The 13055-nt window shown below is 33.3% G+C and overlaps 1 protein-coding gene across 8 annotated transcripts; it reads right to left on the minus strand.

Moving 5' to 3' along the window:
• Positions 1-4080: 4080 nt before the first annotated feature.
• On the minus strand, positions 4081-8598 carry LOC149243507 (putative protein phosphatase 2C 14). 8 transcript variants are annotated; one of them, XM_089374543.1, is made up of 6 exons: positions 8461-8594; positions 7950-8150; positions 6738-6911; positions 6262-6432; positions 5993-6172; positions 4081-4991 (listed from the first exon to the last, which is right to left on the minus strand). In XM_089374543.1, exons 2-6 carry the CDS (start codon positions 8046-8048, stop codon positions 4608-4610), a joined length of 1008 nt encoding a protein of 335 aa, XP_089230669.1. In that variant the 5' UTR covers positions 8049-8150; positions 8461-8594; the 3' UTR covers positions 4081-4607. The 8 variants fall into 8 exon arrangements, with proteins under 8 accessions (XP_089230669.1, XP_089230676.1, XP_089230677.1 ...); XM_089374550.1 differs by lacking the exon at positions 7950-8150 and adding an exon at positions 8226-8374 and having other exon boundaries at positions 8461-8592; XM_089374551.1 differs by lacking the exon at positions 7950-8150 and adding an exon at positions 8226-8380 and having other exon boundaries at positions 8461-8584.
• Between the last annotated feature and the right edge of the window lie 4457 nt (positions 8599-13055).

Raw genomic sequence — 13055 nt, forward strand, 5'->3', positions numbered from 1 at the left:
TGGCTCAACCTTCCAACAATCTTCTCATTGAAAAGATGTTTTTTGATTGCGCTGCTCTAGACATGCAAAATTGTTTTTTGCGATTCTACTGCCCTTTTTTTTATTATACTACCTCATACATGCAAAATGTACACACCCAATCTTCCCAATCTTCTTTAGGTCTTTTCCACAATCTTATGTTTCAAAATATATATATATATATATAAAAATATATTAATAGAGCAAATTAACAACCTAACATATTTATATTTATTTTTTTAAATATATAAATATAACAATTATTAAGTTTCAAGTTTTAAAAGCAACCAAAAAAAAAGTTATAAAACTGAAATTTATAATATTTACTCAAATATGTGTTTATTTTGAAATAAGGTTTTTTTAATTTTAATTTAATTATTAATAATTATTAGGTGGATGGTAGAGATTTAATCTCCATAGAATATTCATAGTAGCATACACAAATCAAAGATTAAGATTTATCTCCAAAATAGTTATGTTATTTTTCTCTTTTAGTTAAAAAATAATAATAATAATAATAAAAAATAAATAAAATATATCAGCTAGTGTCATATGAAGTGAGTTATGGTTTCTTGGTCATGTGGTATTGATAAGAAATGGTATTTGCCCTTTATATTGTAACAAAACTATGTTTACATATTAAGAATCTCCATGTTAAAGTCTCGATAAGTGTTTAGATATTTGTTATGGATTGATGTCTATCAGCATTTACCAACCATTTAATTTCTATATCTCTGCATTTATCAAACATTTAATTTCTATAGCTCGGCTAGTTTATTAGTTATGGAAATCATTAACATTAACAATGATTTGCTCCTTGCTTATTGTTTTATTAGTTATCCTAATCTCCTTTTACAAATGATTGACCCAAAACTTTAGTAAAACCACATGAAACCACTCTTACCATACAAGTAATTCAAATAGATTCTCTGACATGTTGTGAAGCAACCATATAACTCTTTTCATACCAACATAGATCCATCATAAATACAGATCTAACATGAGCGATAGGGATCCAATTTCTTCTCGTGCAAATTTTTTTATGAATGGACATTATTTAAATATTTTGTATAGTTATTTAATTTTTAAATTCTTTATTTGGGCATACATGAGCAAAATTTCAACTTTGATAATGGACGAACAGGTTACACATCACACTTGGCTGTAGAATGAGCAGACAAGGTTACACATCACACTCGTGTAGAATGAGCAGACACGGTTACACATCACACTCGTCTGTAGAATGAGCAGACAAGGTTACACATCGCACTCAAACAAATAGGGTTACACATCACACTCGACTGTAGAATGACACATCACACTCGAGCAGACAAGGTTACACATCACACTCAATTGTAGAATGAGCAAATAGGGTTACACATCACACTCAAGCAGACAGAGTTACACATCACACTCGAGTGTAGAATGAACAGGCAGGGTTACACATCACACTCAAGCAGACAGGGTTCCACATCATGAGCCTCTAGGCTCAATTATGTAAAAATGTACTCTACCTTTACATTTGATGGAAAGGAAGATTGTCAATTGGTGTGTCTATTTCTAAATAAAGTTTCCATAATTTTAATGTAATTATCAATAATTATTAGATGGATGGTAGGGATTTCACCTCCTGAGAATATTATAGAATATTTTAAATAGTATTCATACATCAATGTTTATATTTATTTTATAATTTCTTTTATTTTAATTAAATTGATTAATTTAAAAGAAAAATATCATATGAACATTTTTTGTGCAAGTTATTTTTAGTGAGATTTTTTGGAAGTTTTTCCTATGGGTTTTTCTCACAAGCTTGATGGGTAACCCCACAATCGAAGCATCCTAGGGGTTTTTCAGGATGCTAAATCCATATATACAGTGAAAAAACCAATTTAAATAACACAAGTTTGATGGGTAATCCCTGCACAAACAAAATGCCTTAGGGTTTTTGAAGGTGCTAAATCCATATATATAGTGAAAAAAACAATTTAAATAACACAAATCAAGATTTCACCTTGAAAATTTACATCCAATTCCCCCACCATAAAATCCAAAAAATCTCACTAAAAACAACTTTTTTTGTGAATATAAAAAACATGTGATATTATTAAATCATAATATTGTAACAAAACCTATTTATAAATTAATAATAATAACTTAAAATAAAATTATAATTTAATTAATTTTTGTGAGTTTCCATAAAAATAAAAAATAAATATTTAATAAAAAATTATATATATATATATATTTTAATTTTAAATAAAAAATAATAATATAAATTCTATTTAAAATATATATATTTTATTGCAAATGAGAGAGAGTATTTGAGAAGTCCATATTAACCTTTAATATCGGTTAATCTAGATATTATTGACTATTACGTTGGTTTCATTAACTCATAGCCTTCTCGAGAATACAACTACAATACAACTACATAATAACCCCAATTTGTGTGCTATACGATAACCTAGTCTGATTTTTAACGATAACCTAGTCTGATTTTTAATAATAGCTGTTATAGACTAGCAATTGTCCCAAAAGGTACAAAGAGAGGCCAATAGGATTATTAAATTAGAGTTGTTGAATTTCTCTATAATAAATATTAGTGGATCTGAGTTAAGTTTATAACAAACAAACATTCTTTCACGACGTAAATTTGATAAGAATATTTTTTAATAATAGCTGTTATAGACTAGCAATTGTCCCAAAAGGTACAAAGAGAGGCCGATAGGATTATTAAATTAGAGTTGTTGAATTTCTCTATAGTAAATATTAGTGGATCTAAGTTAAGTTTATAACAAACAAACATTCTTTCACGACGTAAATTTGATAAGAATATTCCAAGTAGACGACTAAATTTTTTCTCTCATATATTAATAAAATGATTAAACAAATAAAATGACAACAAATTTTGAAAGAGTTTTACTTTTTAAGTTTTATAGGTTAAAGTTTTATGAAAATTTATTTATTTATTAAAATATTTAAAAAATTATAGGTTTTATTAATTAAATAAAATTATAACAATATTTAACATATAAATACTTATTACTTTTATAATTACAAATTAATAAATTTATGAATATAAATTAATATATTTATTATTTTTAGTTTAAAATGAATTTAATAATTCTGGATCTCTCAAATACTGAAAAGGATCAGATCTCTATATACAAATTTTTCTTCAAATTTTACACTCAAAAAAAAAATTACGCTGAAATTTGATCCCTCTCAACAGTTAATAAATCTCAAATTAAAATTAATCTCACGTTAAAATTAAAATTAATCTCAAATTAAAATTAATAAATCTCAAATTAAAATAAATCTAACGTAATTATAATAAACTTAACATTTTAATCATTTTTACCAATAAAATCTCAGACACTGCTTCAAATATTAATATAGAAAAAATCTAAACTAATTATAATAAAATTAACATTTTAATGACTTCTACCAACAAAATATCAAACACTACTTCAAATATTAATATAGTCCATACGCTTTAGCACCCTCCCAATTATTGGTAAAAGTCAAATGCAGAAAATTAGTGAGTTATTGGACCGTTTCACAAACGGCTATATTACTTATAAAGGGTCTCATGCACCCATCAATATTGTATGCTAAATTAACGCTTAACGGGTGGGTGACTCGTTACACCAGTTGCTTTGTCCCATCTACAGAGCAGTACCTGATATTTCCAATGTTATGCACAGAGTATTGTAATGAACAGTTGTGTAAGGCCTTAGCCTCATTGTACTTTTGCAGTGTTTATTAGTCCCTCATTGCATTTTGTATGGCTGCCATTGTCAGCTCCCCTGTATTGGGTTCCTGCAGATCCCCTTCACTGCAGTGAAGTGGAATCAGGAAAAGAGATGCATGCAGGGTCACCAGTGATGATATCTCCATTGAGCAATGTTACAGTTTCTCCAAGCCTGTCTCAGGCAGCAAGTTCAGGAGAATCTGGGCTTGAGCAGTGCCAACCATGGTCTTTCACCTTCAAGGAGCTCTATGCTGACATCTCGGCTTCGTTCTAATCGTGATGAGGATCACCCACCAATGCTTCAGTGCTTCAGTGTTAGATATATTTATAACTTCTTGTTAGAACAAAACAGTCAATTGAATTAGCTCTCCTATATACAAAACTCATGGTGTATCCAACCATGACAACCTATTAAAAACATCCAACGAATTACACAAATCTAAGAATGGGAATTTTATTATCATACATCAAATGTGCCAACACTGGTCCCTTTGTTTCTTATTTTTTCCTGTTATTCTCAATTTCTTTTTCCTCTTACCGCCTGACTTTGAACCAGTCCAACCTGTTGGATTTGTAATAACAATATGACTAGTGAATCAGCTTCAGGGATGGAATAGAGGGCCAATATAGTTAAAAAATTTGCAAAATCTTCCAGATCTTTTGTTGAAAGTGTGAAGATGGGTGGGGTTGTGTGAGAACCGTCAAATTTGACAAATGGTTTTGTTTTGAAATTCCAACCATGATCAGCGTAGCAGAGGGTCTTTGACATGGGGGTATGTGCAAGATGGTGTTGAAAATGGTGCATTAAGCGAACATTTGGGCTCCTCTTACATCAGCCACTTGGGAAGAAATGCCTGAGGTCAACAATCATTACACTAATGTCATCTCGTGTGCCTCTAGCTGCAGAAAGCTCCACAAGCTCTTTGCATGCTGCCATGGGACGTCGCAAAGGCATGTACTGCAACCCGGGGCTTTTTGTATTCTCTTTGAAATATTTGTCATAGCATCCCATAGTGTTAAAGTTGCCATCCCATAGACTCCTGACTTTCATGACCTTAGGTACGTCTCCCAAAGAAATTTTCCTTGCCTTAGGTGGTGGGCTAGCATCTTCATTCCATGCTTCTCCTCCTTCGAAAAGTTCAGGAGGACTAATAGCTCCTTGCTTTTTTTCTGTGCAAACAGTCCTGACAATGTCTACTGCCTCCTGATTAGTGACCTGATAGAAGTATTAGGGGAAACAGAATCAGCTGATTGAAACAGTCATGCTTACAATTTAGATGAAGAAATACATTTAAAAAGTTCACTGTTTATGAAAGTACAGAATTCAGAGGAAAAAAAATACTTTTTTGTGAAGTGCTCAAGTCCACTACAGAATTCAGGGGAAGAAGATACAAGGGACTCCATATTGCGAGTATGTGAAGATAAAATTAACGTGTAAACACAATCCATGAGCTTAGATGATGAACAAACATTACTAAAAGAGAAAGCACGGAAACAGGCAGGATACTTTCCTACAGTGTCAGTTCTAACAAATTTGTTGGTTTGAGCTGGTGAAACTCAGGGTTCAAAGATAGCTTCGTGTTTACTGGGAACGCATGTTCCCATCAAGATCTTAGATGGAGAATGTGCAATACTAGGTGCCCTGCCTAAGAAGTACAAAAGGCAGCTAGAGTTCATAGACAATTAATGGAGAAACGTGTCAGTTCTGACACAACATTGTTTTGGTTTTGAGCTGGTGAAGACTCAGGGTTTCAAAGGTAGCTCATGTTACTGGGAACCCATGTTCCCATCAAGATTTAGATGAATAATGTGCATTACTAAAGTGCCCTGCCTACGAAGAACAAAATTCAGCTAAAATTCACACAGAATTAATGGAGAAATGTGTCAGTTCTGATACAATTTTTTTTGGTTTTTTGGTGGCGCAACTCTGTTCAAAGGAATCCATGCTTACTAGGAAGTTGGGAAACCACGTTCCCTCCAAGTGCCAGTTTTGAAAAAGCTCCATGAGCTCCTATTTCTAAATTGGTCCCTTTTGAATGTATGCAAAATCAAAATTACAGAGAGTCTGTTCTGAAAAATCCATTTGCAGTGTTTGACAATTTTGTTTCTTCATAGAAAATTCATAAGAGTGCAAACTTTGAGGCCGGATTAACAAGCTTTCATGTGCCTTGAAATTGAAACATAAGTGTGAAAGCAATTTGAAAAACTTAAGCATACCTTCTCCCAAAGTCCATCAGATGCCATTATTAAAAATTCAGAGTCAGATGTAATGGGCAGCTTTCTAATCTCCGGTTCTGCTGATATCCACCGTTTCAAGTGTATATCTCCTATACTTCTCGACACAGCTAAGGTTCCCTGTACTCGCCAAGCTCCCCCGTGAATATCCACGTAACCACCCTGCCACAGCCCCAAAAGTATATTAGTAAACCCGTTAAAGAATGGACGAATAGATTAATGATGCGTCTAGCATTTGGTTGAGTCATAACCAGATTTTCAATCCTCTCCCTCTCTTCCTGCCTTCCAGGTCTATGATCACAGGTAATTGATTCAGCGTTACCATTCCTGCTGAGAACTGCCCGGCAGTCACCCGCATTGGCCACAACTAAGCAACCATTTTTTATCAAGGCAGTCACACAACAAGCCCCACTGCTTACACCCTGTGTCAAATAACTCAGTCAGATTCAATTCATAACAAGAAACTCATGGCTTCCAAAATTGCAAGCCTGAGGATTTTGTTAAGTCAACGAGATTCAATCCTAAAAAATCAGTTTTTCCTATTTAGGCCTAAGAAATTTCCTTGCCCAACTTGTCAAGCAATGAAATAAACATAAAGAATCATTAAAAAAAAATGTCAGCATATTTAATGCATCAAATGGTTAGAATACCAAATTGTCCACCAATCAAATAAGCTTTAAACAAGAACCCATACTACACTCAAATATTGCAACCTCTATGACTTTACCTGCTCCAAAAATTCTTTATCTGTTTCCAAGTACCCAGCTTTAACTGCCTGCTCTATCTCACAATCTTCTTTTTCTGACTTGAGCATCAAATCCACAATCTTTTGTCCAAGTTTCTCAGCAACAAAATCAGCAGCTCTACGACCTCCGTGTCCGGCATACACACCAAAGAAAGCCTGAAAAACCCAACATTACCCCAAAATAGAAACCATTTAGGTTCGTCTCAAAACAGTTAAAAGCCAATCTGCAATATCTTTGATTGTGAATGGTCGACCTGCAAATGTGGTTCTATCTATCTAATCCAAGGTAGAACTGATGGTTTGTTGAGAACTTGAGAACTGAGGCAGGTTAAATAAAGTAACTGGATAGCAGGTTAAATAAAGTAACTGGATAGTCTTTTAGGAAAATAAAAGAAAATTTATAGGTGCTTTTCTGTAGGATGCTCTTCTGTTATTGCAGGACATGAATCAGAGCTGCATAGATAAATTTGCAAAGAACACTTTTAAGTAAGAGAGTAAGTAAGATCCATTACAAAAATAATTTAGAGCCGCATCAAGTCAATGCTTGGAAAAGTATCCAAGTTTGGTTTGCAGAAATTTTTAATCCACTGGGATTGCTGGGACTAAATAGGAGCCTAAATGTCAGATCTGCATTCATGCATTTCAACCATGAGTCTCGCCAGTTCAAAATGATGAGAATGGCAGATCTCCTTAGGTGAATATGCAGGTATGCTTCCGCCAAACACAGAAAAAAAGTAATGTAAAGAATTCTCAGGTCATTGGGATCACCAAGGCTAAATAGAGGACTTCTAATCATTGGCATTATCCTCACCATTATGATGCCCGTGTTACATAGCATAGCATGAGTAGGCCTCCCAAGTCACCGAGAGAACATGAAAACTTGTTGAATCTGAGCCCTGAGTCAAAATCAGAATCCAACCAAACTGGAATGTGGGAACCTAATAAGTTCAGAGTGTACATTTGACATATAAGTCTCACCAGGCATCCATTCATCAGATACATAAGAAAAAATATTTGTGTGCGATTTGAAGAAATTTCGGGTCATTAGGATCAGCAGGGCTAAATAGAGGACTTTTAGCAGCTGGCATGGAATGACCATGCCCTTGTAAGTTGTTATGACCATGCGTACCTCTCACTTACAGATTAATGTAAATGGCAACAACAGCCATAATAAACATATTTCAATGTTATTACCCAAGGATCATAGGCTTCGTGAACAACAAGATCCAGAGCGGCATCTGTAAACCCTAAAGCAACACCTCTCTCTGCAGGACGAATTGCTACATCTTTCATCTGTAGTCTAGCAACTTTCTTGAGCTCATCATGAGAAAGAGGATCAAATACAACTATCTCATCAAGTCTATTCAATAACTCTGGCCTGAAATGTCTTCTAACCTACAACAATATTCAAAGGCATGTCAAAGCACCGCAGCCAACTTCGTGATATAATTATATGAAAAAGATGCATACACAGAGTCCAGGAATGCGTGTACAGCCTTCAGCAATTTTCCCAAGGCAAAATTTCTCAAGCCGGTTCGCGAACCGAAGCTTCTTAAATTTCACAGAGTAAAAAGCGGTGCCAAATATTCTTTACAGTGCCTTCAAGAGACCGGAACCAGCTGTCGCTTCAAACACATACTGAACTTCAAAATCTCGAAAATGTTAACAGAAAACCTACCAAATTCTCAGCGATAAAGCAAATTACCTTTCAGACAAAGCCGAAATTTCTAGCTGTGAAAGAATTCAGCAAAGAAGACTTCAAAGGAAACGCCTTTCTGCACTTTATTTAAAGCTTCAATGTACCGGCAATTAAAGAAAGCAGTCCATCCTACGGGAACCGCCCGCATTGAACCCCAGCGGCAACCTGCAAGAAACCCATCGACACGTTTAAATCTTTAACCATTATCGTTATCAATAAACAGACAAAATAATAACTAAAGCAGCTCCTGCGGTACGAAGAGCATTCGACCTCACAAATCAAAACGATAGCTCTACCTCAGAAATTAAACCGACAGCTCAACTTCCGATTGATCTTTTGCAGAATTTAGAAAAAGAAAATGCCAAACCGACAAAGAAACTTGCATTTTCTGCCGCCAAAGCCAAAGAATTGTACGAGGAGCAGACCTGACAGAAAATAAAACCAAAAATCAAGCCCTGCGAGCTGCAGAGCGACGACGGCCTCAATTCCGCGGAATTCACCGGTAAATCCAGCGGTTTATCCGCACACCGTAAAACGGAGGAGCAAAAACAGAGCCAGCTATACTGTAAGTCTGCACATTATCTCTTTGCCTCCGCTGAAGGTAGCCATCCAAATGGTTTATCAATTAATTCTGTAATGTTCCAGATGTGCCATATCCCTTTCCACTGTCCACCGCCGCCCACTCCCAACGAAAACATCGGAAAAATTACGGGAATTCATGCTGCTTAAACATCGGAAAAATTACGGGAATTCATGCTGCTTATGCGAACGAAGCCGTTGCAGAGGGAATTGAAACGATGGAGCGAGAAGAGGCGATCGACCAGGTGTCAGCGTGAGAATCAAGCGTGAACAAACACTAAGCAAATTGCCCAGTCTGCCAGGTGTCAGCGTTCAAAGGAAGGCCTATCGGCCTAAATATAGTACTTGGTTTTTAAAGCCATTTTTTTAATTTTTGGAACTATAGTTTAGAAGAAAAAAAAAAAAAAAATTCCCGGATTTTGAAACGGTGAAGATGGGTGGATGGGTTTATTTTGAAATTCCAATCTTACCCATTAAGAGTTATAGTGACACATCTTAATAATGTAATAACTCAAATAAGCGAGTGTTAGATTAGAGAATACGATAGGTTACATACTCAATCTATGTCTTTTTTTTTTTTTTCAAAAGGTGGAAAACTCTATCAAACTCAGTTTGTCAAACCAACAGTGAGGACAGCCATCTCTGACTGCTATCCGCGAATGTCAGTTGACACATCACTGTGATCAAGGAAAACCACTATAGATAGAGTTTAAATAGTGAGAAATTTTTTAATTTAAATTTTATTTAACAAAATATAATTTTTTAATGAATTAATATACGATAAATTACCTATAATATTTTTATAATATTATAATGGAAAGAAGGTTAGCATCTAAATGTTTAATCACATGTTTTAGGAATCGACAATAATCTAAAAGAATTGAAATAATTTTTGAATTTATAATGCAATTATTTTTAGTCAAATATAGTCGTTAAATGATTTGTTCTTTTTATTTATCCTACAGCCATGATCTCATTCTTCAACTTGTCCTGACGATGAACTACACTTGTTAGTTCGAAACGCGTCGACAAATAAATTATAATGTGATTTTCGTCGAAAACTCTTATAAATAAATTGATATGGATCACAGAAACCTAAACTCAACAATTTCTAAGTAGTTTATATAGATAACAATCAAATAATATATGTATATGTATATGTATATGTATTTATTTATTTATTTTAAAAATAATAGTTATATTCGTTGATCAAGGTGATATTTGTTTAAAAAAGGTGAGAGCAGTTATGTCTTAGATTAGGGCCAGAGATCCTCTAGTGTATCACACGACTATTCTGATCTCAACTCTCACATACAATGAAGCACTTGTAAACTTGCATGCTACCCCGCAATGAATATGTTTGTGCAGAGGGAGCCCCTAGATCCTTTGAGGCAATCTCCATCTACAATGTTAAGGCTATGCTTTTTATTTTCGTTTTGGTCTACATCATCCTCTTGTTTCCTCTGGTTACCATGAGTCTACGTTGCAGCTATTTCTTGTTTTGGTCCTCGTCCAAGCGCTTTTCTCCATATTTTATCTCACTTTCATTAAAGTTAAGAGTGGGAAGAGCACAAGCTTTAATGGTCTGAGATTCAGTCTTCATTCTCTTGAAAGGCATCAACCTTTTCTTTGGGTTGCACTTCATCTTCCCATTAGCATTATGGATTCTCTATCCTACCAGTTTATTTCTCCCCTTGGCCACCATGACTCGACAAAGAGCTAGAAGTCATAAAGAAGGTGGCAGACACATTAGTGTGGGGGGTTGAGAACTCATTTCAAGGTCGAGGCCTCTATGTGACATTATCAAGCACATACACCCCTTGACATTTAGGCTAAAATTAACATAGTTAAGGATGAGGTCAAACAATAGAGACAAAGTATAATGGATTCCACGGTGATGGACGGTTTAGTTACCTAGGTTTTTGACACTAAGAATACTAGAAGCAGACAAAATCACTATTTCTATATTGTGGATTTACAGTGGCACATCAAGATGCTCTTAGGCAAAGTGTGGGTGAATTGACAAGAGTCTATGGACAATATTTTATATAAATTGGTTGAATTAAAGTTGTTATTAATGGACGTCGAAGGAAAGCTTGCTCGCCTCAAGATGGGTTCACCTCTAAGCCCAGCAGTGGTGCCCGACTACAAGGAAGAATATCGTCCTATCAACCAGGATACCTCTTTATCGTCATGATTAACAGGGTTTTTTTATTTTCAAATATATTTATGATACTCAAGGCTTATGTCGTGCCAATTGTTATCTTCGTGAGTACCAAGTTTCTTATATTTTTAGTGATATTTATGACACTGAAGGCTTTTGTTGTTTCGGTTTATTCTTGCTTAATTAGTTTTTCCGGGATAGTCATTTTTGTGTTGATATATGGGTGATAAACTCTAAATTAACTCTCATACTCTTAGTTGGCTTTTGTTGTTTTGGTTTATTCTTTTGCTTAACTAGTTTTTCCCTATGTGGGATAGTCATTTTTGTGTTGATATATTAGTGATAAACTCTAAATTAACTCTCATATTCTTAGTTGGTTTTCCCTTTGTTGAGGCAACTCTTACATTTCTCAATTGGTTACATATTTGGTTTGTTTCTGGAAATAAACAATAAACTATATTGTCTCTAGTTTGGTTTTCTTAGTGACAAACGAGAAACAAATAATCTCTCAAAAAAATTAAAGAAATGATATATATATATATATATATATATATATATATACCCACGGGGCGTAGAATAGATGGTGTTGGGGTATACTTTAAGGCACTTCGTGATGCGAAGGTCACTAGTTCAAAACTATGTGGGCAAAAATCCAGTCATGTTAAGGTTGGTGTGGCCCAGGTCGGGTGCAATCCTTGGGTGATTTTGACGGCTTAGATGCCCCTAAATCACGGTTTCTCAAGCTAAAAGTTAAGCATGTAGTCATCTCAAGACTACTTTATATATATATAATCAATTGAATTAATTTAAATTAAATGTTATTAATATAATAGCTTAAATCATAGACAATCAATCTTAAACATTTTTTTTAATTTGATTATTTATTAAAATGATTATATTTTAATAAAAATAGAGTATTTTTAAATTATTTTAATATTTTTATTAGTTTATTTTTGGATAAATTATATTGATAGGTTTATTTTAGAATGCGATTTCTAGAACTTTAATTTAATTATCAAATTATTAGGTAAATGGAAGAGATTTAACTTTTATGAAATATTAACATGTAGATTTTCCACCATATATATTCATTTATCTTTATTACATTTTTAATTCTTTATTTTTTCTTATTATAATCTAACTATTTCACCATTATATTGATAAATTTAAATTTAATATATTTCTTTTATATATATATAATATTAATTCCTTTTTAATCTTATAATTAAGAAGGTCGCATAGCTAGTGTTTCCTGCAACTTAGTTTAATTACTAAAATTTGAAAAACTAGCTCCCACAATTTGAAAAGGGCTAAAAATCATAGTTTAAATATAGTTAAATTAAAGTATAAAACAATAAAAACACAATTGTACCTAAACAAAACAAAAAAAAATGTGTTCTAAAACTAACTATTTAAGTTTTTTTTTAAATATAATAGAAATGATGAGAATATGTGATTATTATACAAGTAATATGATAATTTATTTTCTAAAAAAAGGTTATATAAAAATATTATATATTACATTAATAAATAAAATATACAAAATACATAAATCTCTAAAGCCAAAAAATTATTTTGAATTTAAATCTGAATAAACTTATAATTTTTTGAATTAAGCTTTATACACCTACCAAAATTCAATTATTTAAGTAGCTCCAAGGGATTGTCCCTTGAAGTTGTTGCCACAAATTACACCTCATTAAATGTAACTTAAATAGTGAAGTACAATTTCATTAAAATGTGGATGGATTTGGTTAGGCGAATAAGTACAAACTTGGAACATAATTTAACAAAGTAAAAGATAAGTACAAAAGTGGAACATAATTTAACCAAATAAAGGATATGGATAATACATCAA

The sequence above is a fragment of the Pinus tabuliformis genome, chromosome 8 (genome assembly GCF_031772625.1).
Source record: "Pinus tabuliformis cultivar Carrire ecotype Pingquan chromosome 8, CPIR1, whole genome shotgun sequence".
NCBI classification, from domain to species: Eukaryota; Viridiplantae; Streptophyta; class Pinopsida; order Pinales; family Pinaceae; genus Pinus; species Pinus tabuliformis.

Bases quoted from the DNA above. Each gene is read 5' to 3' on its own strand.
- LOC149243507 (XM_089374543.1), bottom strand. From the start codon at position 8,048: ATGAAAGATGTAGCAATTCGTCCTGCAGAGAGAGGTGTTGCTTTAGGG. The intron at 6,433-6,737 runs GTAAAGTCATAG...TATTTGACACAG, and splicing joins ATAAAGAATTTTTGGAGCAG to GGTGTAAGCAGTGGGGCTTG. The intron at 4,992-5,992 runs GTATGCTTAAGT...TACTTCTATCAG, and splicing joins CTGATGGACTTTGGGAGAAG to GTCACTAATCAGGAGGCAGT.